At 35.2% G+C, this 25,257-nt stretch overlaps 1 protein-coding gene across 1 annotated transcript in view; it reads left to right on the forward strand.

Moving 5' to 3' along the window:
- The window catches only part of ORC5 (origin recognition complex subunit 5), a 94,123-nt gene that overhangs the window by 12,703 nt on the left and 56,163 nt on the right, over positions 1 to 25,257 (forward strand). Inside the window, exons 4-8 of the mRNA XM_029927729.1 lie at positions 1,862 to 1,936; positions 5,262 to 5,373; positions 13,134 to 13,264; positions 20,286 to 20,334; positions 20,418 to 20,508. Of these exons, the coding sequence (XP_029783589.1) occupies positions 1,862 to 1,936; positions 5,262 to 5,373; positions 13,134 to 13,264; positions 20,286 to 20,334; positions 20,418 to 20,508 (458 nt within the window). The remainder of the gene's footprint in view (positions 1 to 1,861; positions 1,937 to 5,261; positions 5,374 to 13,133; positions 13,265 to 20,285; positions 20,335 to 20,417; positions 20,509 to 25,257) is intronic.

Consider the following 25,257-nt stretch of genomic DNA (forward strand, 5'->3'; position numbering starts at 1 on the left):
CTATATAATGATTGCCACTTCAGATAGCTGTGAAATTAGGTGATTAACTAGTTGTTACTTAACCTTCTAATTTCTGTATAAGTCTAATTACATGAAACAGAAGTTGGGGTTCTGATTTTTTACTTTGCTTATCCATTTGGAGTGTCATTGTAACTACTGTATTGTAAATGATGGAAAATAATTGCATATGTTAAAAAAATAGTGTTATATTCTAAAAAATAAATAAATAAAATTAAAAAAAATAAAAACACTTTACTAATTCAAAAAAAAAAGAAAAACATCCTCTAATAAATGAAGAAAGAACCCTAGAAAGTTATAGTTTTGCAGTCCCTAATATATAGGCAGTGTTCATCAATTGAAATCATTTGGTGAAAGGCTGCTGGGGAACTTTATATTGGATGGATCAGGCTGAGAATACCTGAAACTATCAATCTTAATGTTACAAAAAGAGAGACACTAGAGATAGTCAGGTATTGTGTTCCTGCTGATGTGATTCAGTAAGAAATATGGTGCACTATTTGTGAAGTATTTTTGCCCCAAAGTTGAACCTGAATCTGATCATACCTCTAGATTATTGACTATTTTACAGCAAATATAGGGGATATAGGAACATGTTAAATGGCACTACAGCATATGGCCAATTCAGAATATGGAAAATTCTGCACAACAGATGACCTATTTACTTCATTAAATATAAAACAGCAGGGAAAAGGAAGAGTCAGGGGAAATGTTATTAATTTAAAATAGACTAGAAGACAAACCAAATATAATAAGATTCAATATATGAACCTTTTTGGATCCTGAGTCAAATACGTGAACTCTAAGGAGACGTTTGTAGGACAAATGGGGAAATTTAAATACTGGTTATTAGATGACATTCAGGAATATTGTTAATTTTTGGGGCATGATAATGATACTGAGGTTATGTTTTTTTAAAAAAGACTTCCTCTCTTAGATCTTAGATCTACATATGACATTTTTACAGATGGAACAGTATGTCTGGGGTTTGCTTTAACATAATCCAGCAAGATGGTAGAGGAGAAAAGTGAAGGTGCATAGAAAAAACAAAAAGTAAAACATAAAAAAAAATAAAAACAAAAGTTAAATTAAAGAGATTAAATATTTTAGACAATGCTTTGAAGACCTGATTTTTTTTTCCTATGGACTAATGAATGACTTCTTAAAGTAAGTTCTTTTTTTTTTAACATGTTTCATTAAAATTTCAAACATATAAAGAGAATAGTGTATTATACTCTATTGAACCCATCACCCAACTTCAGTTATTATTAACATGTGGTCACACTTGTGTCATCTTTATCCCATCATTGTTTCCTGCATCATATTATGTTATCCATAAATCCATATATACATTCTGTCTCTCTGTCTCTATCCTGTATCATCCATGAATATGTGCTAGACCTAGCACATGTATACATACTATATGTCTTTTAATATAATATGTATATAATATAATCCCAATAGCATTATCATAACTGAACAAAACATACCTTTTATCAAATGGAATAAAAAATGCATCCAGTTATATTTCTTGTATACCTAGTAAGATATCCTTAGAGTATTGATACTATATCTATAAAAGAAACCTTTTTAATGTAGCTGTGATTCATTTTCCATTTAGAAACTTGGGTTAAAATACGATGTAAATAGTCTGTTTTTTAATTTACTAATTTGACCTATTTAAAATGTCTTCTATAAATGTAAATACCAGTTGAAAATTAATTTCTAGGTTACAATTTTTCTTTTTAACAGAAAATTCACATCTTGAATTGTGTAGTATATTACATAAATGTTTTGTAGATGACTTTGTAAATTGATTTGACACTGCATTTTTTTAAATTAGGTTCTAGACAAAGCAGAATATCTAAGAGATATGGAAGCAAATCTTTTGCCTGGGTTTCTTAGGTTACAAGAATTGGTAAGTAATGTATGAGTCTGTTAGCACTATGACCTAATCAGTTGATTGTCTTGTTAAATATTTTCCTTTTGCCAACTGACAGGTGAGAAATGAATCTTAACATAATTTTAAGTTGCATTTCTTTATTATGAGTTATTGAACATTTTTCCAAAGTAAAAACAGTTTGTGACTTGATAACATTTATTCTTTATTTATTTTAGTTTTTTATTTCTAATTGTGAAGTGACTAATCTTGCTCTTTTAAAAGCTAAACACCTAAAGTGTTTGCTGGAGTAGTTGGTGGGGGTCTAGACTTTAAACTTTCTGTACGAATTTTAAAATTTTCCTTTCAGTAATCTGGAGAATCAGTAATCTAGAGGTAGGTCTATTTTGGGAAAACTGGAGTTCTATCTCTTGGCCAGTCAGTGTCAGAACCAGCTTTGTATTTGAATTTATAATTGTGGTGGTACTGAATAGTAGTAATACTATTCTAATTGTTATGGACTAGTAAGACAAGAATAGGGATAGACTTAATATGCATGTGTGTCAGGTCAAAACCTAATAATAATATGGCAAAAGCAGGGTTTACAGTAGTTTGCATAAAGAAAATTGGAGAGAAAATTCATTGTTCGCCGATACCAGTTGGTATAGGAATGCTAAACTCAAAAGAATTGTGGTTGTTGCTTCTTTGTACCATAATTATGATGTGAACAAAGATTTAGTTTGAGCAAAACAGTATTGTTAATCATATTCACTGTTAATTTAAATTTTATTGATTTTGTAGTTTTTTATTTAACTTACAAATTTATTTTTCTTTTATAATCCTATAAGTGCTTTGAGCATAGTTATACCTACCTAGTTTTATGTTGGTATTTAAGTATTAAGTAACATTATAATAAAAGTTAAAACTTGGAGTGATTGTGTGTACAGCATTTCCACCTTTGAAAAGTTGAACATTTACTGAACATATTACAGAAATTTGAGAAACAGAAGTTTGGAGAGGCTTTCCAAGTGCCATTGAAATCATTGTGTGCCTAAGGTCGATTCCTATACTTCATTTTTATTTTATTTTATTTTTGTAATATGTTGATTTATATTTGAGAGAGCGAGTGTAAGCAGGGGAGGGGCAGAGAGAGAGGGAGGCAGAGGATCCCAAGCGGGCTCTGTGCTGCCAAAGAGAGTCTGATGTGGGGCCCCAACTCACAAACCATGAGATCATGACCTGAACTGAAGTTGGTTGCTTAATGACTGAGCTATTCAGGCGCCCCTAAAATTCACTTTTAGTAATAGTATTGGGCAGGGATGAGATGTCAGAGGACAGGAGGAGAGTTAAGTATAGCTCTTGGTAGCCTGTCCTCGAAATTTTTTGCCACAATCTAGCCTTTGCTAGTTTGATTAATCTTAGGCATTTTACTACTGAGACCAGCAACTCATCTTCTTTGAGTGGATGCCTCCTTCTTCACTTCTTTTTATTGTTTTGTTGTGTTCCGTTTGTGGATTATTTGTATGACTTCATCCACTGTCCCCATTGCCCTGGGATTCCCTGTCTGGTTTCCAAATACATTCTTGCTGTCCTCTGCTCTTACACCATAGCTTACCTCAGTTTCCCCCTCATGCCCAGTCATGGTCATCATGTGTCCCTTCATCAGTTAGGCCTTCCCCACCGCCCTTTTTTTTTTTAGTTGTTATTATGGAAACTGAAGAAAATCAAAAGATTCACAGTAATCTCAACCTTACTAGAAAAGGGAAGTGTTGTTTTGACATTTCTGGAAACATGGTTGATTTTTAAAAATGTATTTCATTTAGGAGAAATATAGTAAAGGCATTTCATGTTTTCTATATTAATATATATGAATAAAATTAAGTTATGAGTTATATATTGAAGGTACTTTAACTTAAAATCCTTTCAGATGGATAAATATCTTCTATTTTTTAGTCCTATTTTTGAACTGATTTTATCAAATGCTTTTAGATAATCATTTTTAAAGCAAAACAACTTAATGATTTGTATATGAGATTGTAATTAGAGCATCCTTTTTTTATCCCTATAGAAATAAATTCAAGGAATCTTAAAAATTCAAGAGTTTATAAGACAAAAAAATTTGAAAGTAGTAATCTTTTCCTCTTTTTCATAAGATGCTAAATTTTTGTGGAATTGTGAATTTATTGAGCTTTCTTTGTTAGCCAAAAGAATGTTTTTCCTAGTAATGGAAATTGGAATATAAGATTATGTGTAAGTTAGGACTCAGTAAATAGTAAATCACCATCAGAGTATAGTGTAATTTATGTGATTGGATCCTAAGAATAGTTGCAGAACAAAACAGTTATGTCTACTCTGTCCCTTTGGGGGATGTGAAAAGAATATGGGGAAAAATTAAAATTTGTGTTGAGGGGCGCCTGGGAGGCTCAGTTGGTTAAGCATCTGGCTTTGGCTCAGGTTATGATCTCACAGTTCGTGGGTTCGAGGCCTGTGTCGGGCTCTGGGCTGACAGCTAGCTTAGAGCCTGGAGCCTGCTTCAGATTCTGTATCTTCCTCTCTCTCTGACCCTCCCCTGCTCTTGCTGTCTCTCTGTCTCTCAAAAATAAATTTAAAAAAAAAAGAAAAAAAAATTTGTGTTCAAATTGCAGAAGTCTATTTACAGATTAATTCTAACTAGCATGTATAGGGCATTTGTGGCTACTCTGGAGGACAGCATACGTGTTGAGTTTGTATTCTTAGTGTTTGTTTTTATATACTTACTGGTAATATAAACAGTCATCAAAAGATGACTGTTTGATTAACATCAGTGTTCTATGTGTATATTTAATGTTTTTTATGTATATTCATGTTTTGCTTAATAATTTTTATGAAAATAATCTTTAAAAAAACAATTTCCTAATATTGTGGTTATATGTGATGGCATATCTGTTTTTCTTCAATTCTTATTTCCTCTTTGGGTTGCTGTAGCTCTTTTAATGATGAGAGATGTTAAGTTGTACATTTTTTGTTTATTGATTCAAAGCTAATGATTTCTTTGAAAATTCCCATAAACAGATCTTAATTATTAAGCAAATGTGTTTCTTAATTTCCATGAAATAAACCCTGTGTGACTGTCCTAGTGTTAATGGGTAACCGAAATGTCCATTAACCTAAAAGTTTTATGGAAATTCTAAGTAATTACGTATGAAGATTTGCAAGTGGATGAACTCCTTGATTAGGTTTTTGAAATAAGACCTATTAATATGCAAATAATTTGTTATATATTATAACTTTGCTAGGTTTATTTGAAAGGAAAATTCAAATGGAATTGCTGCTCTGATTAAGATTTTTAAATGCAAAGTTACTTTTATTTTTCTTTCTTTTACAGACTGACAGAAATGTGACTGTTCTCTTTCTCAGTGAAATTGTTTGGGAAAAGTTTCGTCCAAATACGGGGTGCTTTGAGCCATTTGTCTTATATTTCCCTGACTATAGCATAGGTAAATTTTAAAACTTTGTTTTGACAAATAATATTCACTAAAATACTTTTGGTTCTTTGAAAGATTAAGCTAGCATATTTAAATGGGAATATTTTGATGTCTTATTCTGTTTAGATTGTCAATCTCAAAAATGTGTCGTACTTACAGAGGTTTTATTTTGAAACTGTGAGGGGTTATTCTTATATAGTTTAAAATGTTTTGAATGTCTATTTCTCACCTATTTGTGTTAATGGTGTATTGTCATATTTTTTAGTCAGTATAGTAAGATGTATGTTTTGAGAATCTAACGTCCATACAAAGCAAGCACTAGGTGGGCAGAGCACATTTAAATTGTATGAAATCTTTATTTACCATGCACTTGGGTTAAGTATTATGTGGAATGTATCTTTTGACTTTGTAAATCTCATTTTTCATTATTATTTCTCTTACAGTACCAACTACTAGGCCTTGTGTTTATTTCTTTTTGGCTTGTATTTAATCTTAAATTTCATAGATCTTGATTAGTTTTGTCTTTGGAAGAACATGGTAGCTTTTTTTGTTGCTGAATGGTTTTGTAGATTAGTATTGTGTTGTCACCATGCAAACAGGATACTTCTGACTCAAAGTTTATAAAATGTGAAGCATAAAGTGGTTAGCAGGCTATGAAAAAATAGCATTTCTTAACCTTGGTCTCATTAACACTAGCCTCTAAACAAATCAGCTGTAAACATTCATTGTTAAGATAAATACATTTTTGTCTGTTTTCACAAGAACAGCAATCAAATGACACTTTGCATTAGCTAATTAACTGAGATAGAAAAAAGGAACCCAAAATAGATGAAGGAAGCCCTTATTTTCAATAGTTTCTTTTCCATGAAAATTGCAAAATAGGGAAAAGAGAAGAAAAGGAATAAATAAAAAAATTTCATAAAAAAATTCCTTTGTTCCTGTGTCATCACTGTTCAGTTAACTGTTTTCATGACCCATGTTAGGTTTAAGTACTGAGAAATTAAGATTAAAAAAACCTTTTTAAAAATTTATTCATTTTTTTGAGAGACAGAGACAGAACATGAGTGGGATAGGAGTAGAGAGAGAGAGGGAGAAACAGAATCTGAAGCAGGCTCCAGACAGAGCCTGACGTGGGGCTCAAATTCACAGACTGTGAAATCATGACCTGAGCTGAAGTTGGATAATTAACCACCTGAGCCACCATGGTGCCCCATATTGAAAAATTACTCATAATTTAAGAAAAGTATTTTTTAAAAAGCTAGTTTTCTACATCTTAGTGAAGTAATAAAGTATGATATAAGGAATTGTGAAATTTTATTTAAAATTTTACAAAGTAAAGATATGAAGTCTCATTGATGGAGAGAATTTGAGGACTTAAGTAAAGAGATAGTGCCAGTTTCAGAGAGTATAGGCTAATGTGTTTTTGAAAAGTAATAATGGAGCCACGTATTATCTGAGTATTTAATTTAAAGCCTTCTACATATCAAGATTAAAAAAAAAAAAGCAAAACCCAGTAATTACACAAAAAGTCATTCAAAAAGGAAACATTAATTGATAAGCCAAATTAGAGTAAGCATGGAACAGGAACAAAGGAATAATCTTAGTGGCTAATGTTATCCAATCATAACTTGATACACATACCATCTGTAAGAATGGTGTTTCAAGTTCAAGATGCCCACTCCCCTCATCAGTGATGACTAGAGGCCCCGTTTGGAATTCTTGTTTTCTGATTTCTACCACATAACTCATCTTTTGGTAAAGCATTTTGTTTTTCCCTTCTGGTGGATTATACTTCACTTTATCAGGTTTTTGGTTGGGTTACTGTCTCATTCAGGATAAGTTATGCTCCAATAAACAATTTGAAAATCGCAGTGACTTATAGTTTCCCATCTCACAACCTTTGTGCTGTTGTTGACTTATGTTTTACTTATATATTTATTATAAACTCCACATTAAATTATTATTTGAACTTGAAAGAAATAAAAAATCTCATTGTTTATACTGCTTGAGATGTATTGAGCTTCGTGGATATATGAGTGTATAGTTTCACCAAATGTGGAAAAATTTCAGCCCTTATATTTTCAGATATTTTCTTTGTCCCCCCCCCCAATCACCTTTCCTTGCCTTTTCCTGAGACTGCATTACGTGTATGCTAGATCCCTTGATATTGTCTCATGAATCTTTTTACTTCTTTAAATATTAAATCTTTCCTCTTTGTGTTTTATCTGGGATGGTGTTTTCCTCTATGTCTTTAAGTTCACGGACTTTTTTTTCCTACAATTATCTAATCTGCAGTTAATCCCATCCAGTGGAACTTTTCATTACAGATCTCATTATGCTTTTGTATTCCTTTGTATTTTTGAGATTATGAGTATGTTTTTAATAGTTGTTTTAATATCCTTGTTTATTGATTCCACAAGTGCCCTCCTCCATTACCACCACCTCCTTCGCTCCTCCCTCTCCCCCTTCAAATCTCAGTTAGTTTTGAGTATTCAATAGTCTCTCAGGTTTTGCGTCCCTCTCTCTCCCCAACTCTCTTTCCCCTTCCTGTGGTCCTCCATTAGGTTTCTCCTGTTCTGTTAGACCTATGAGTGCAAACATATGGTATCTGTCCTTCTCTGCTTGACTTATTTCGCTTAGCATGACATCCTTATGGTCCATCCACTTGCTACAAATGGCCATATTTCATTCTTTCTCATTGTCATGTAATACTCCATTGTATTTATACCACATCTTGATCCATTCATCAGGTGATAGACATTTAGGCTCTTATGTTTTGGCTATTGTTGACATTGCTGCTATGAACATTGGGGTACATGTGCCCCCTATGCATCAGCATTTCTGTATCCCTTGGATAGATCCCTAGCAGTGCTATTGCTAGGTCATAAGGGAGTTCTATTGGTAGTTTTTTTGAGGAACCTCCACACTCTTTTCCAGAGTGGCTGCACCAGTTTACATTCCCGTCTCTCCACGCCCTCTCCGGCATCTATAGTCTCTTGATTTGTTCATTTTAGCCACTCTGGTGTGAGGTGGCATCTCAGTGTGGTTTTGATTTGTGTTTCCCTGATGATGAGTAATGCTGAGCATCCTTTCATGTGCCTGTAGGTCATCTGAATGTCCTCTTTAGAGAAGTGTCTGTTTATGTCTTCTGCCCATTTCATCACTGGATTATTGATTTTTCAGGTGTGGAGTTTGGTGAGTTCTTGTAGATTTTGGATACTAGCCTTTTATCTGATATGTCATTTGCAACTATCTTTTCCCATTCCATTGGTTGCCTATTAGTTTTCTTGATTGTTTCCTTTGCAGTGCAGAAGCTTTTTATCTTGATGAGGTCCCAAGAGTTTAGTTTTGCTATCATTCCCTTGCCTTTGGGGATGTGTCAAGTAAGAAATTGCTGCGGTTGAGGTCAAGGAGGTTGTTTCCTACTTTCTCCTCAAGGGTTTTGATGGTTTCCTGTCTCACATTCAGGTCCTTCAGCCATTTTGAGTTTATTTTTGTGTTTGGTATAAGAGGTCTAGTTTCATTCTTCTGCATGTTGCTGTCCAGTTCTCCCAGCACCACCTGTTAAAGAGGCAGTCTTTTTTCCATTGGATACTCTTTCCTGCTTTGTCAAAAATCAATTGGCCGTACATTTGTGGGCCCAGTTCTGGGTTCTCTATTCTATTCCATTGGTCTATGTGTCTGTTTTTGTGCCAGTACCATACTGTCTTGATGATGACAGCTTTATAGTAGAGGCTAAAGTCTGGGATTGTGATGCCTCCCGTTTTGGTTTTCTTCTCCAATATTACTTTGGCTATTTGGGATCTTTTGTAGTTCCATATGAATTTGAGGATAGCTTGTTCTAGCTTTGAGAAGAACGCTGGTGCAATTTTGATGGGGATTGCATTGAATGTGTAGATTGCTTTGGGTAGTAGTGACATCTTCACAATGTTTATTCTTTCGATCCATGAACAGGGAATGTTTTTCCATTTCTTGGTGTTTTCAATTTCTTTTATAAGTTTTCTGTAGTTTTCATCAAATAGGTCTTTTACATCCTTGGTTAGGTTTATTCGTAGGTATTTTATGTTTTTTTTGGTGTAATCGTGAATGGGATCAGTTTCTTGATTTCTCTTTCCATTGCTTCATTGTTGCTGCATAGGAATGCAACTGATTTCTGTACATTGGTTTTCTACCCTGCAACTTTACTGAATTCACTGATCAGTTCTAGAAGGCTTCTGGTGGAGTCTGCTGGGTTTTCCATGTAGAGTATCATATTATCTGTGAAAAGTGAAAGTTTGACTTCTTCTTTGCCTATTCTGATGCCTTTTATTTCCTTTCGTTGGCTGATTGCTGATGCTAGGACTTCCAGCACTATGTTAAACAACAGTGTTGAGAGTGGGCACCCCTGTCGTGTTCCTGATCTCAGGGGGAAAGCTCTCAGTTTTTCCCTATTGAGGATGATATTAGCTGTGGGCTTTTCATAAATTGCTTTTACAGTGTTTAAGTAACTTCCTTCTATTCCGACCTTCCCAAGGGTTTTTATTAAGAAAGGGTGCTGTATTTTGTCAAATGCTTTTTCTGCATCAATCGACAGGATCATATGGTTATCTTTTCGTTTGTTAATGTGATGTATCACATTGAAGTATTTGCGAATATTGAACCAGCCCTGTAACCCAGGAATGAATCCCACTTGATCATGATGGATGATTTTTTTTATATGCTGTTGAATTCGATTTGCCAGTATCTTGTTGAGTATTTTTGCATCTATTCATTAAGTGTATTAGTCTGTAGTTCTCTTTTTTTGCTGGGTCTCTGTCTGGTTTGGGTATCAAGATGATGCTGGCTTCATAGAATAAGTTTGGAACTTTTCCTTCTATTTCTATTTTTTGGATTAGTTTGAGAAGAATGGGTGTTAGCTCTGCTTTAAATGTCTGGTAGAATGCCCCTGGGAAGCCATCTGGCCCTGGGCTCTTATTCATTGGGAGATTTTTGATAACAGATTCGATTTCTTCACTGGTTATCGGTCTATTCATGCTTTCTATCTCTTCCTGTTTGAATTTTGGTAGTGCATGTAGGTTTAGGGATTTGTCCATTTCTTTTAGGTTGTCCAGTTTGTTGGCATATAGTTTTTCATAGTAATCTCTAATGAAAATATATCTGACTCTTTAAGGTTACTTTTAACCTTTTTTGGAGGAATGCTCTAGAGTAGGCTTTATTCCAGTGGTTATTTTAGCTCTACTTTTAAGACATAACCCTTTTGGGATCTTTACGGAAAGCTACATGTATTTAGCATATTTTCTTCATTCTGACTGGGGCAGTATGCATGATTTATAGTTCTGCGTGACCTCTGATAATTGATGACTCTCCATAAATTGTTTTACCCCAAAAGTTGTTCTTGTTGTTCTTGCTTGGCCTATGGGGTTTAACTCAGTGCATATACAGAGAGGTATTCAGATAAGAGTGAAGGGGAGCCACTTTGGAGATTTCTGGAGCTCGTTCTCTCCATAAATCTTTCTCTCTCGTACTCTACCCTGCAAATTTTAGTTACTTTAGCTCCCTTGGGATTAATGGCTTGTTTTTGAACTTTTCCTGTGCCTCATTTCTAAAATTACCTCTTGTTAGAAAGTCTAGCCTGGCTGATGACTCATTTGTTTCCTTTTCCTCAGGTATCACAGTCCTTAATTGTCTATTGTTTGATGTCTGAAAATAGTGTTTTTCTATATTTTGTCCAGTTTTTAGTTTATTACAGGAGAGTATTTCTGGACTCTTACTTTTTCATGACTAGAAGCTGAAGTTCCTCTTCGAGTTAGAAATGGTTGTTCTTTGTGTGTTAAATTATACTTTGATAGTGAAATTTTAAGACAAGAGGAGACCAATCAAGTGGTTTCTCCTTCCCTTTATTTACTACCTGTCTGTGCCCTGTTTTCAGCTTTCCATTAGAGATGGGATTTTTCCATAAGTTTGAATACTCCCAGGCAATTAGAGCTTCCATAATGTAGACTTGTACTCTGCAATTCTGTCTGTTGTCCAAGCAGCTGGTCTACTTTTATAGCAACACAGTGAGATCTCTCATTCTTATTAAGACTTTTGTCAGGATTGGGCCAGTGGTAACATCTAATCAACTTCCGTGTTAGGTACTGAGGGTCACCGATAAGGGGTAATGTAGATAGAGATGATCTGGAAGAGCTTAGGAATGCAGTCTGAGCTGGAGACCTGTTTTCCAGATTTCTGTGGACCATCTTTTTCACCTGTATATATTTATCTGTCTCACCATCCATCTCTTCTCTCTTTCCCTCTCTCCTTCTAGCTAGCCAGTTATTTGGCATCTTGTATATATAGACATTTTTAGCTCCAAGTTTTAAGGCACCTTTTAGAAATTCTCCTTGTATCAAATATTTTCCCATGCATAGTTTTAAAAAGCTTAGTAATGTTAAATTTAAAATGTCCTATTAGAATGTAAAAATACAAAGACTCCAAAGTCAAGTTTTGGACTTTGTATATTTTTCTTCAGTGGTTGTTAAGGAAAAAGTGCATTTCGCCAACAGTCTCCCATACAGAATCCCTTCAGGATAATATTCTAAGCATGTAACTGGGCTTTGAAATGTGTTGCTGTGTTTTGGTTTTTTGGTCAACAGCCTTATCTAACAAAGAGCCCCTTAATATGGATATATCTAAATTTCTCTTTACTTGTAAGTGTTGCAAAAATCCTGAACCTGTGGAACTTGGTTTAAAGTATTAGTCACAGTCAAAGAACTACTGAGAATGTCATGCTAAGCAAAATAAGTCAGGCAGAGAAGGATAGGTACCATATGTTTGCATTCATAGGTCTAACAGGAGAGACCTGTCAGAGGACCATGGGGAGAGGAAGGGGGAAAGAGAGTGGGGGAGAGTGAGGGACACAGATCAAGGGAGACTACTAAATACTGAAAACGAACCATGGACTGAAGGGAGAGGGGGAACAAAGGAAGGGGTGATGGTCATGGTGGGGGGCACTTGTGGGGAGAAGCACTGGGTGTTATATGGAAACCAATTTGAAAATAAACTATTAAAAAAAAAACAACAACTCCTGAGGAGTCTAAAGAGACCATTGCACCAGGGAGTCAGAGAGAAGTACAGTATGGAATGAATGACTAATTGATTCCCAGGTACTATACCTGGGAAATTTTGCATAATGGGTGGTTGTTTCTCTTTAATTTTAACTGTGCCTCTACAATGTGGTAGAGGATAAAATAAACTTTAGGACTCTAAACGTGTGATACTGTATAAAGAGTTTAAGGTATAAGAGAAGAAAAATAGAGTAAAGATAGCAAAGTTTTAGGAAGAAAACTTGATTCATAAAAGAGGGAATGACAAAGATAATTTTTATAAAAATGCAACAATTCTTATTATTTTTTTTTTAAATGAAGAGCATTATCCAGTTTGGTGTTATTTATATAGTACCCCTTGTTTTTTCTACTTGATTTACTCATTAGGCAGAAAAATAAATAGAATATGTATTATTTTTCACCTTTGATATTGATTTTGCCTGCAGAGGTTCTTGAGATTTTCTTGGATGTTATTGTTTAATATTTGTCTTAAGCAACATTTCGTAATTTTTAAAGAACATTAGGTTCCTAATTCTTTAACTTTAATTTGAAAAGTTGTGTTACTTTCCTAACCTCTTAACAGTTTTCTTATTCCATAATATTTGCTGGGCCTGCATATTTATTGCTTCATACCTTTGTTAGAAAATGCTAGAAGATATAACTGGGGTGCTGAGTTAGTCCTTAAGTTTATTTGTGTCTTTTGAACAGGGAACCTTCAAAAGATCTTGTCACATGATCATCCTCCAGAGTATTCGGCTGATTTCTATGCTGCCTATATTAATATTCTTCTTGGAGTTTTCTATACCGTCTGCCGAGATTTGAAAGAGCTCAGACATCTGGTGAGTGAACATTTTACTTGGAAAAAAACAAACCCGTCTTTTAATGTTTTTCCATGTAGAAATGGTGTGAGGTAGGCTAGAAGCTGCAAGTTTATTCTGGAAATATGTATATAGTGTAGTAGGTGGAAGCCTGTGTCTTGGTACAAAATGCAATCTCATCCGAAAACCTTCATTCATCTTTAGTTACGACTTTCTTACTCTTCCTTAGGAGTATTTTTTTGCTTTCTTCCTCTCTTTTTTCTAATTTCAGAAAATCTAGAACTTCATTAAAATCAAAATGAAGAGAATTAGAAAAGGAGGTATAAAAGCTGAATAAGCAATTTAATATCTTCTATTTTTTTGTAACATATTTTCAGGTTTTGTGTATGTAGCGATAGTGGTCTGGCATCTAGTTGAACTTGAGGATAGAAGCCTTAATTACAGGTCTTTCATGAGGCACTCATCTTGAGTTAGGGATATTTATATAAAGGATTACTTTTAACATTTACATAAAGATTACTTAAGACACTTAAAAGAGTAGAAAAGCTATTTATATTTTGTAGGCAGTTTGGGAATTGATCATATTTACATTAATTTTTCTTTGGTCTTTCTACTTTTTAATTGTCTGGATGTGAAGGGGAGGTGGCAAGAATATCTGGTTTTTCTTTTAGAAACTTTACATTAATACTAAGATTTTATCTGCATTTAGAGAAAGTAGTAATGTATCTAAGACTGAAACACAGTTACTTTGAAAGGAACAGATTCTATAAATTTTAACACATTTTTTTTGTTTTAGTCTTCTCTTTGCTCTGAAAAGAATCACTTAGAGGGATTCAGTATGTATTTGAATATGTGTTCAAGACAATGTAGAAGAAGGTGACTGTTGACTTTTTTATTTTTTTTTTTATGTTTTTATTTATTATTGAGACAGAAACAGAGCATGAGTGGGGGAGGGGCAGAGAGAGAGGGAGACACAGAATCTGAAGCAAGCTCCAGGCTCTGGAGCAGGGCTCGAACCCACAAATGGTGAGATGATGACCTGAGCTGAAATTGGACGCTTAACTGACTGAACCACCCAGGTGTCTGGAAGGTGACTGTTTAAAATTGTGTTCACATTTGATATGTTCTGAGTTTTAGATTTTAGGCTTCTTCTGATTTAGATGTAGATTTCAAGCATCTTCTGCATAGGGGAAGCTCATCGCTAACATCTCTCCAGCAACTGCTTATCTTGGACCCCTGGTGCCCACAGGAAATGACAACAGAGGGGCTCGCAGAAAGGAAAGAGGGTCAGTACAGGGTCTTTAGTTGGGAAGAAGTACATCTCTACCATCTTGTGAGTAACCTATGGTTACCACGACCTAGATGTCCTTGAATTCTGTGGGAATCAGTGCCTGTCACCATTTCAAAGTAAATCATAAAGTGTAAGAAGGAAGAATTATTTAAGGAACTATTTCTAGAAAAATAAAATGTAAAAGAATATATATCTGAATATGGTATTCTAATTTTTCCTTAGGTTTCACTGAGAAATTATTTAGGGGTGAGGTTACAGGGTTTTTTGTTGTTGTTATTGTTATATCATGTTCATAAGCTTGAACTTTAAGCTTTTACTATTACTAGTAATACTAGCAAATGTAAGAAATGACCTGTAAGCACTGGAGAAAAAATAGTGGTCTGATTTTCCTCCATATCTAGAACATAGCATAATAAAGATATATTTTCCTTCAAGTGGATACTATTATTTGTTTCAAATCTTATAAAGGGCATATTTATTGAAAGTTTAATAAATCGCCTGAAAAAGATTTCTTCTCAGGCATCTTTTCTATGTATATGCTTTTGAATTTGCTTTAGAAGTTACTTAAGTAACTTGAGGCTAGGTCTGTAGGTAGCACAAGACAGGAGAAAGTAAAGTACTACTTAGAATATTTATTTAGGTTTGTCTTCTCTGACATCCTTAATGATATTCCTAAAAATAGTAATTATAATTTTTAAAAGGATTGATTGCGGAAGTTATTTTTATGCTCCTATGTAGGTGCCAAACACAGAATGGTTCATTTTCTAAAATTTTCTTGCATGGTCTTCTAGAACAGATCTGTCACACAGTAAGTTTATTGTATCTTAAACTTTTTTCTCCCTAAATATCATAGTTTTCTTAGAGATGATTCAGAAAAATGGATTGCTTAGGCAGAGCTTAGTGATCTTTTAGAATGCAATTCCAAGTTTCTGATGCCGTTTTTGTTGTTATTTTGTGTTGTTTGGCCCAGTGGCTTGTAGTGTTGACTAGTGACACAGAGGCTTACGAAGAGAGTGCTGGATAATTTAAGTATATGTGATAGAATGAGCAGAGGACTTAATATTAAAATACCTTAGCTCTGACGCCTACCTGTATGCTGTATATGTAATTTTATGTACTTTAATTTCCTCATTTCTAAAGTAGTGGGGTGGAACAGACCAAGAATACGTGCCTCATACGTATTTTATGAGTGTAAAATGAAATACTCTCTATTAATGTGCTTATAGAAACCTAGTTAGGTTTGTTTTTTTGTATTTTCTTAACATTTTTGATGAAAGTGTAACATACGTATAGAAAAGCACAGAAACTATACATATGTATCTTAGTGAATTGTCACAGAATCAAAACACATGTGTAAGTAGAGCCAGGTCAAAAAGTGGAAGACTGCCAACATCCAAGGACGCCACTTCATGCTTCCTCCCAATCTCTACCTCTTCTTCCCTTCCCAGAGATAATCACTATCTTTGCTTCTGACATTAAAGGTTAGTTTTGCCTGTTGTGGAACTTTATCTAGATGGAAACATATAGTATGCCTTCTTTTTTATCTGTATACATTTGCTCAGCATTTTGAGATATTCATCCATGTTAAATGGATGTTAAATAATTGTCTCTAGACACGGGGTAAGCAAGAAGTGGTATTTAGTTGGCCTTGAATAATTGAGGGCTCTTTTAGTATCAAAGCCATATTCAGTTGCATTGACATGTTAATAGCTTGCCCTCATATTTTATTAGAGTATTTATAAGATCTTGAAAGTATTGGATAGTTTCAAAATTTATTTAAGAATTTTGGAAGCGATTTATGATTTACAGAAAAATTGCAAGTACAGTAAAAAGAACTTTTCTTTTTTCTCAAACCATCTGAGATTAAATTTGTGACCTGATGCCCATCACCCCAAATACTTTAGTATTTATCCTAGTGCGTATCCTAGAAAGACATTCTTCTACATAACGTCAGTACAACCATCAGAATGAGAAAGTGGTCTCCTTGTGACAACCCGATCCTCAGATCGTATTCAGGATTTGACGGTTGTCACAGTAATGTGCTTCAGAGCAAAAAAGTCCAGTTCAGAATCACACATTGCATTTAGTTGTTATGTTTCTTGAACAGTTCTTTGATCTTTGACTTTCATGACCTTGAGACTTTTGAAGATGATAGGACAGTTTCGTAGAATCACTTTCAGTTTAGATTTGTCTAATGTTTGCTTAGGATCAGATTCAGGCTATGCATCTGACAGGAGTATCACAGAAATGATGCTTCATTCACATTGCATCCTACCAGGTATTACAGGATTTCATGTTATTTCATCAGTGATAATGTTCACTTTGATCATTTAAGAGATTTTTCTTTTTTCCTTTGTAATACGTATTTTGTGGGGACCTACTTTAAAACCTTGTAAGTATCTTGCTTCTCATCACAGTTGCAACTTAATCATTTTTCCATATCTGTCTGGCTTCAGATTATCCTTTTTTAAGATAGTGTGATTACCAGGGTGGGTATCACCTAATCATATGAACCTTTAAAGCAGAGAGTTTTCCGTGGCTGATCAAAGTAGGGGAAGTCAGAGATTGGAAGCATACTTTAACTTCTGTAAGATGGGAGTGATAATAACACTGTCTACCTTATAGGATCATTCAGAGGATTAAATGAATTATTGTATAGACAATGTAGAGCACTTAGAATAGTAAAACCTGGCACGTAGTAAGACCCCATTGCTTGATTAATTTAATGTTAGTAAAAATGTTCTCAGTTCTGATTTTTGTACCTTTTAATGTTTCAGAGACAAAATGTGGGTATTTATAAGAAAGGCAAAAGAGTTCAGACATTATTTCTATTTGGCCTTGGACTATTGAAATATTTTTTTACATTTATACTTCAACATGTGTATTAGCTTTCTGTTGCTGCACAACACATTATTGCAAATTTAGCGGCTGAAAGCAGTAAACAATTATTAGCTCATAGTTCTGTAGGTCAGAAATCCGGCGACTTTACTTGCTTCTCTGCTCAGGACATCACAGATGAAATTAAAGTTTTGGCTAAATTGTATTCTCAGATTGAGGTTTTGGGGAAAATAGCTTCCAAGCTCATTCAGACTTGACAGAATGCACTTCTTTTTGGCTCTAAGAATGAGATCCAGCCAGAGCTGTCTTGCTAGCTGTCAGCCAAGTCTCTCAGGCTTCCTAGAGAGCACCTGTATTTTTTGCCACATACCTTTCCGTCCACCAGCCAGCAGGGGTTTGGTGACTCTTTCCCATACTCCCAATCTCTGACTTCCGTGGCTGGCCAGAGAGCACTTTCTGCTTTTGAAGAGTTTGTGTGATTAGGTCAGACTCATCTAATTATCTCTTTATTTTAACTCTTCCATAAATAGTACAATCTTTGGGACTTTAATTGCATCTACAAAATTCTTTCACAACAGTACCTAAAATGGCATTTGATTGAATAACTGAGAGAAGGTATGTGTGTATGTGAGGGGCTGGCAGGCGTGAGGAGCTGTCCTAGAATTTTGCTTACTACAATATACCTGTATCAGATGATTTTCTAACAAGTGATTTCAAATGCAGTAATGAAGTTTCGCTGAAAGTCTCACTGAGGGAGAGTTTGAAGATTGTTTTGCCTCTTAAAGCAATGCAAGTTTTTTTTCTGCAATATAAGGGAAAACAGTCACTCAGTTTTCACCTGGATCAGGCTTTGATAACATTATGCCTTTATTGGTTTAGAAGTAAGTTCCGAGAACATCTCACAAATCCATGATCATAAATACAGGCAGTGGAGTCTGTGTGTGGTTGTAAGCAAATTATATTTTGCCTTCTGGGTCGACAAGTGGGCATAATAAATGTGCAGTTGTCAGGAGTGAGTGAGATAACAGGTGGCCATAACTAACTCTTGATAATTTGCTTCTCCTGTTATAATTATGAGCATAAATATTTGCTGAGCACATGGTCATTTCTTAACAAAATTATTCATCTCTCTTGTTCCCCCCACCTCTTCTCATTAATGCAACAGTTAAGAGTAAAATATATGCATAAAAGTTAAGGAATATTGGAGAGATTAAAAGGGGGGAATGTTTAGGGGCAGTAAAAATTTATTATATCAAAAAATCATCTAAAATTATTTCTGCTTGGGCTTTGGAATAATTTTGTGAGTTTTTATTAGCAGCCTTTTTTTTTCCTATTCTCTGGGTGGTTGGGAGGTCAGTTTAAAATACCAGTGGGCCTGAAGTTAGATTTTGCTCTAAATAATACTAATACAGGGATGTGAGAATTTGCTTATATTTGAGGATTAATATGGGAGAAAGAGGTATAATAATGGAGAGCACATTTGAATGTTCATAGCCAAAGTTGTAAGAAGTATTTTGTGTTTGAACAGATGATTTTGTTTGTGAAATTCCATGTTAGTATGGGCTGGGATTTATAGACTCAAATATAGAGATTGTATTTGGACAACTAAAGTGTCCCATTATAATCATATAGTTTTATATACTCAGAAAATTCTTGCAGAATGACATGGGGAAAGTACTTACTAAAGTAAAACTGGAAAATAGTCTCCTAAAATTATCTTTATTCCCTTTTTACCACTATTTGTAAATGATTAAAGATATATTTTAATGTTTTATCCAAGAAAAAAAGCAAATAGTTTACCAGTTACTACTAACATTATGACCTATTAGTGTTATTAAGCAGTGTTTAGATCTGAAAACCTGGGACTAAGTTAAGAGAGTTGGCCTCTCTGCACTTTATATTGACAGAGTTTGGAAGATTTTTCTGTGCTAAACAGTGTTGAGTAAAATAGGAAAAACTTTTTCAGGGGTCAGTTCTTAGCTCTCTATTATCTTCTGAATTTGAGGTTTATAGTTATACATATATGTATATCTTTCTCCAGACTTCATTATTGAATCATTTTGGTATGAAATACTTGCATTCAAATTAATAATAAGAAAAAATTTTTAATGTTTATTTTTGACAGAGTGTGAATGGGAGAGGGGCAGAGAGAGCCAGAGACACAAAATCTGAAGCAGGCTTCAGGCTCTGAGCTGTCAGCATAGAATCTGAAGTGGGGCTTGAACCCATGAGCCTTGAGATCATGACCTGAGCTGACGCTTAACTGACTGAGCCACCCAGGCCACTCCTCAAATTAATGTTAATAAATGGCAGCAACATCTTTTTTGTCGCTTTGCTTAACGGCATATCTAGTGTTGATTCACGGAAAACTGTTAAGTAATAATGATTAGTGCTTCTCAGACTTTGGAATATATAGAGTTCCTGGAGAGATTGTTGAAACATGGACGCCTGGGTCTCATTCTTAGCGATTGTATCCAGTACGCCTGCCATGATGCCAAGAACTTGAATTTATAATAGTCTCAGGTAGTGTTGCCAATCATATAATTTTGAATTGTAGTGAACGAGATGATGTTTGATGTATGAGAATGCTCAAACTTGGAAAATAACAGGTTAATTCTTTGGGCTAGTGGTATTTTATTGTGTCCTTTGTGACATAATTATGTGCTAAAATTAGAAATTATGCTTTGCTATATTGCTTTCTATCTAGAGGCTAATACGCTAGCAGTATTTAGCCAATTTAGGAGTATTTTACATGTTGTTTTACTCTCATTTTTGACATTTGCTGTTTTATTACTATAATAAGCTATAAAACATTTTATTTGAGTAATTATATTGAAATAAAATTGCCTAATTCTAATAAAAATTCTACTTGGAAAATAATGCCTTTTTTCTTTTTTTCCCTCTTTATTACAGGCAATACTTAATTTTCCTAAATATTGTGAACCTGTGGTTAAAGGAGAAGGTAACTGTGTAATTTTACTTATGAATATTCTGAAAATTTTATGTAAGATCTGAATTTTTGCAATTTTCTCCCAATTGGGGTAGCAAATGAACGTGATACTCGCAAACTCTGGAGAAATATTGAGCCTCATTTGAAGAAGGCCATGCAGACTGTTTATCTCCGGGAAATATCGAGGTAATTTTCTGTTTAATGTGTATATAATATTTCTATATTTTTAGTTTGGACATTTTATCTACTACAGTATATATGTTTCCATTGCCTTCTTCACAATTAGGAAAAAATTCATGAGATTTGAATCATTTCTTCTTATTTTGGGAAAAACAAACAATTTTTAGCCAATATGTTACACAGTTTGAAGCAAGACATATGTCTCACAATTAGTAATTTTTTTTAATTTTAATTTTTTAAAATGTCTTTATTATTTTTATTTTGAGAGACAGAGATATAGAGTGAGTAGGGGAGGGACAGACAGAGAGGGAGACACAGAATCTGAAGCAGGCTCCAGGCTCTGAGCTGTCAGCACAGAGCCCAACCTGGGGCTTGAACCCACAGACTGAGATCCTGACCTGAGCTGAAGTCAGACGCTTAACTGACTGAGCCACCCAAGTACCCCTCAATTAGTAATTTTTTAAGTCTAGAAAGCTATAAAAAAATCAACTTCAGATTTGTTTCTTATATTTGTGTTATATTTGAATAGTATAATTTGATTATTAAAGCAATATATAAATTAAGTCATAAGTCTACACTTGTCTGTATCAGAATTTCATAGTAATGAAACAGGAGACGTAGTGGCATTTAATACAGGGGGAGGAACTGGGTTTTGATTTCCATGTCAACCATTTTCTGCCTTGTGTGGTCTTAGTCACCTAAACACCCTCTAGGCCTCAGTTTTCTCCTCTAACAATCCTTAGAAGATTTCAATAGTCTTGTATGTGAAAAGGATTTGTGAATAATAAAGTGCCTTATTAAGGGATAGATTAAGCCTCAATTACAAAGTAATATAAGAAATTTAAAAACATCAACAAAACTGTCTGCTTTTCTCACTTTCTGGGCAGTTGTCATTTTTCTCCCATTAATATCTTAGTCTGTAACTCCTTTTCTTTACTAACTGCTCATTTAATTAGCCAATTAGACAGAAATTCAGGTAGAAATTTAATAGTTCCTGAATAAATAGAAAAATTACAAGCATACTATTATTCCTTTTTTCAATAAAAAGTCATTTGAGGGGCACCTGGGTTGCTCAGTTGTTAAGTGTCTGGCTTTGGAATTTGAGCCCCATGTTGGGCTCTACTCCAACAGCTCGGAACTTGGTGCCTGCTTCAGATTCTGTGTCTCCCTCTATGTCTCTGTCCGTCCTCTGCTCGTGCTTGCTTGTTCTCTGTCTCTGTCTCTGTCTCTCTCTCAAAAATAAATAAAACATTTAACAAACATGTCATTTGATCAGGATTTGTGCAAGTCCCAGGATGAAAAGCTTGTGATGTGCTCTTTTAAAGGTAGAAAAATTTGGATGCTTAAAATTATTTTTACATAATAATGGAAGGACTTAGAGTTTCCTGTAGGATAGTGATGGCCATATAAATCCAGTTTTCTCCACAAGATCAATAAGAAGGGCAAATAAAATTCTAACCTTTGCCTGCACCATAACCGGGAGTCTATAGAGTTGACTACAAACTTCTGTTTATATGTAATTAGTGAAACAGGTGAAGCCAGCAGAGCCAGCTCTGGAGCTCATGCTGAAGTGAGCCCTTATGCAGTAACTGCAAGGAGAAGAGGAGAAGGCAGAGGAAGAGGGGGTGGGCTCGCGAGCAGTGGTGAAAGACACTTGGAATCACCTTGAGATGAGAGCCCAGCCCGGAGTGGGAGAGCACTGAGAATGAGTGGGACCCTAAGGGTTAGAGCATTGGCTACTGAAGACCTTGTCCAAAGGAAGTGTTTAAGAGCTTATATGACAAGGATTACCCTGGCTCTCTTAGGAAAGTACTGTTTTTGAGTGGAGACAGAGAGGTCCTGCTTTGGAAGGGCAGGGTATCCCCTGAAGTAGTCAAGAAAGAAGTGAGGGATAGAGATTAAGGAACCCCGCTGTCCCGCCATCAAATAAGAAGAGAATGACAAAATCAGGCGATAAGCCAATCCCTCCCCCTCAAAATGGCACTGCACTTCATTATTCTTACAGAAGAAAGCATTTTAGAGTTAAGAAATCTACTAAGCCATCCCAAACCGTCGCCCCTGCATTCATAGTGTATCATCTGTTTGCTGATCCAAGCAGAAATTGGACATACCAAAATGAAGAGAATATAAATAGAAAATCCATAAAAAGATATTAGAAGAAGAAACAGGAAATAAAAACATTTTAGCTGATGAAAACTTTCCCCTTCCCACCCAGATAAAGTGGAGGAAAATGTAACACAGTACACCAACCAGACTTAAATGGTTTAAACAAGCATTTTCTGATATGAAAAAAAATCTTAAATCAGAAATTCAACAACTCAGAATAAATGGATAAAAAAATAAGAGGACATGAAGCAAAATTGACCACACAGGAATGGAATTGAAGCAAAATTAATCTGGAATGAAAATGAAACTTTAAGATATCCAAGGAGAGTAGATTCAGCTGAGAATATAACAAAGGGTATCGAAGACAGGAATGAAAACAACCAAGACAAAACTAAATAGGTAAAAATCATCAACTAGAATGCATGAGTGTGACGGGCAAAGGTTCGATATGTATAGAATTGGAGTTACTGAAGAAAACAGTGGATTTGAACTAATATCTAAAACCGTAATCCAGGAAGACTTTTCCAGATGTAAAAGACCTGGTTTCAAAGATCAGAGGGTTCATCTTTTCATTTGACCCAGAATGGTCAATTCGGAGACTACCCTAGTCTAATAATCTGTACAAATTACCACAAACTAGTAGTTTTAAAATGCACATTTATGTTTCTGGATGCACAGGGCTCTGTTCCTTCTGGAGGCTTTTGGGGAATATTTGTGTCTTTGCCTTGCCCATCATTTAGAGGCTACCTGCATTCCTTGGCCTGTGTTCTGTGCTCTGACTTCAAAGCCAGCAGTATATCATTTTTTTCTTCTCTCTGACCTCTTCCTCTTAAATTCTGATAATCCAGAATAATCTCCCCATCTCAAGATCATTAACTCAGTCACATGTGCAGTCTCTTTTACCATGTAGGGTCATATTCTCAGGTACCAGCATTTTAAGCATGGATATCTTTAGAGACTTTTACTGAGCCACAGAGACTTTCTTGTTTTTTAGCTTAAAAATAACAAACAAACATTTCTGAGAATCTAGGCAAAAAGGTCAGCCACTTAAAAAAGGACAGTGAATCTAATGAAGAAAAACAACAGGGGAGAAATTTAAAGCGAAAGGTAGTGTAAGGCAAGGAATTTTATATCCAGCCAACCTGTCATTCAAGTATCAAGGCCCTAGAAACAGTTGTAAACATGTAAGAACTCTGGAAACACTCCTCATCAGCACTTTCCCAAGAGTCTTAAAGGATGTACAACAGACGTGACTGGGGAAACTTTAGAAAAAGGGTTGATGATGAGCACTGAATTCAGTTAATCTTAGCTCAGAACTAAAAGATGGAAACAAGGGTAAATGACGATTATAAATATTACATGTTCTGGTAGGGTAGGAATAGCACAGTTACAGAGTTAAATCATGGGAAGAGAGGGGAGAGAGAGGGGAAAGTAGAGTGGTTTTACTGATTGCTGTGCAGGTAGGACATGGGTGTCAAGTCAGAAGTACATGTGTGTGTGGCGGAGGGAAAGAGGATCTGAAGCAGGCTCTGTGCTGACAGCAGGAAGCCTGATGCAGGGGTTAATCTCATAAATCATGAGATCATGACCTGAGCCAAAGTCGGATGCTTAACCCACTAAGCCACCCAGGCACCCCCATAAGTACAACTATATATTTCAAAACATATATTCAAAAAAGTCTCATATCCACTCTTATGTTGTTTACTTTTTTCCCTGAAAGCATATATAATTTTTGGGAGTGCCTGGTGGCTCAGTTAAGGGTCTTTGATTTTGGCCGAGTGTATGATCTCACTGTGGGATTGAGCCCCATGAGCCCTGTATGGGGCTGTGTGTGCTGACAGTGTGGAGCCTGCTTGGGATTCTCTGTCTTTGTGCCCCTCCTCCTGACCCCTTCCCCTCTCCTGTGCACGCATGCATGTGTGCTTTCTCTCTCAAAATAAATAAATAAACTTGAAAATAAAATATTTTCTTAAAAATATGCATGTGTATGCACATGTACCTTGATATATGCAAAGACGCTTCTTTCCCTCTGCAATTAATGTATAACTACATGTTTCTTTCACAGAAAGGTATAGAGCACAGATATAATTTGCTAATCTGACCTCCTCCCTTGATGAGAAATTTTGTGTTGTGTTGTTTTGTTTTAAATATTTATTTATTTTGGTGGGGAGGAGGAGCAGGGCTTGATCCCAGGAACTTGAAGTCATGACCTGAGCCGAAACCAAGAGTCATAAACTTTACTGACTGAGCCACCCAGGTGTCCTTTGCTGAGGCAGTTTGAAAACATTTTTCTTTAATAGGTAGATTACATTCATTGCTATTTATTGATACGAAGTGTATATTAACTTTGTCACATTAGTTTGCTGAATTTCTTTATGCAGTTATTTGTCTTTGAAAAAATATTTGGTAGTCAGGACAGTTTGCATTTTTGTTCCACCTGACTACCTTTGTAGTCCAATCATATAGAATCCCCTTAAGTTCCCTTTTTCCTTGCAATGTGGCGTAAAGGACCAGTGAGACTTTCCATAGGATGGTAGGGAAATGGCATTCTCAGTTTGGTGGTACCTACTGGGCCATTTGAAAGCATTCAAATTGCTTCAAGGTGTGACTCATTTATATTTTTCCCACTATCCCTGAGCCTTCACCCAT

The sequence above is a fragment of the Suricata suricatta genome, chromosome 2 (genome assembly GCF_006229205.1).
Source record: "Suricata suricatta isolate VVHF042 chromosome 2, meerkat_22Aug2017_6uvM2_HiC, whole genome shotgun sequence".
NCBI lineage: Eukaryota > Metazoa > Chordata > Mammalia > Carnivora > Herpestidae > Suricata > Suricata suricatta.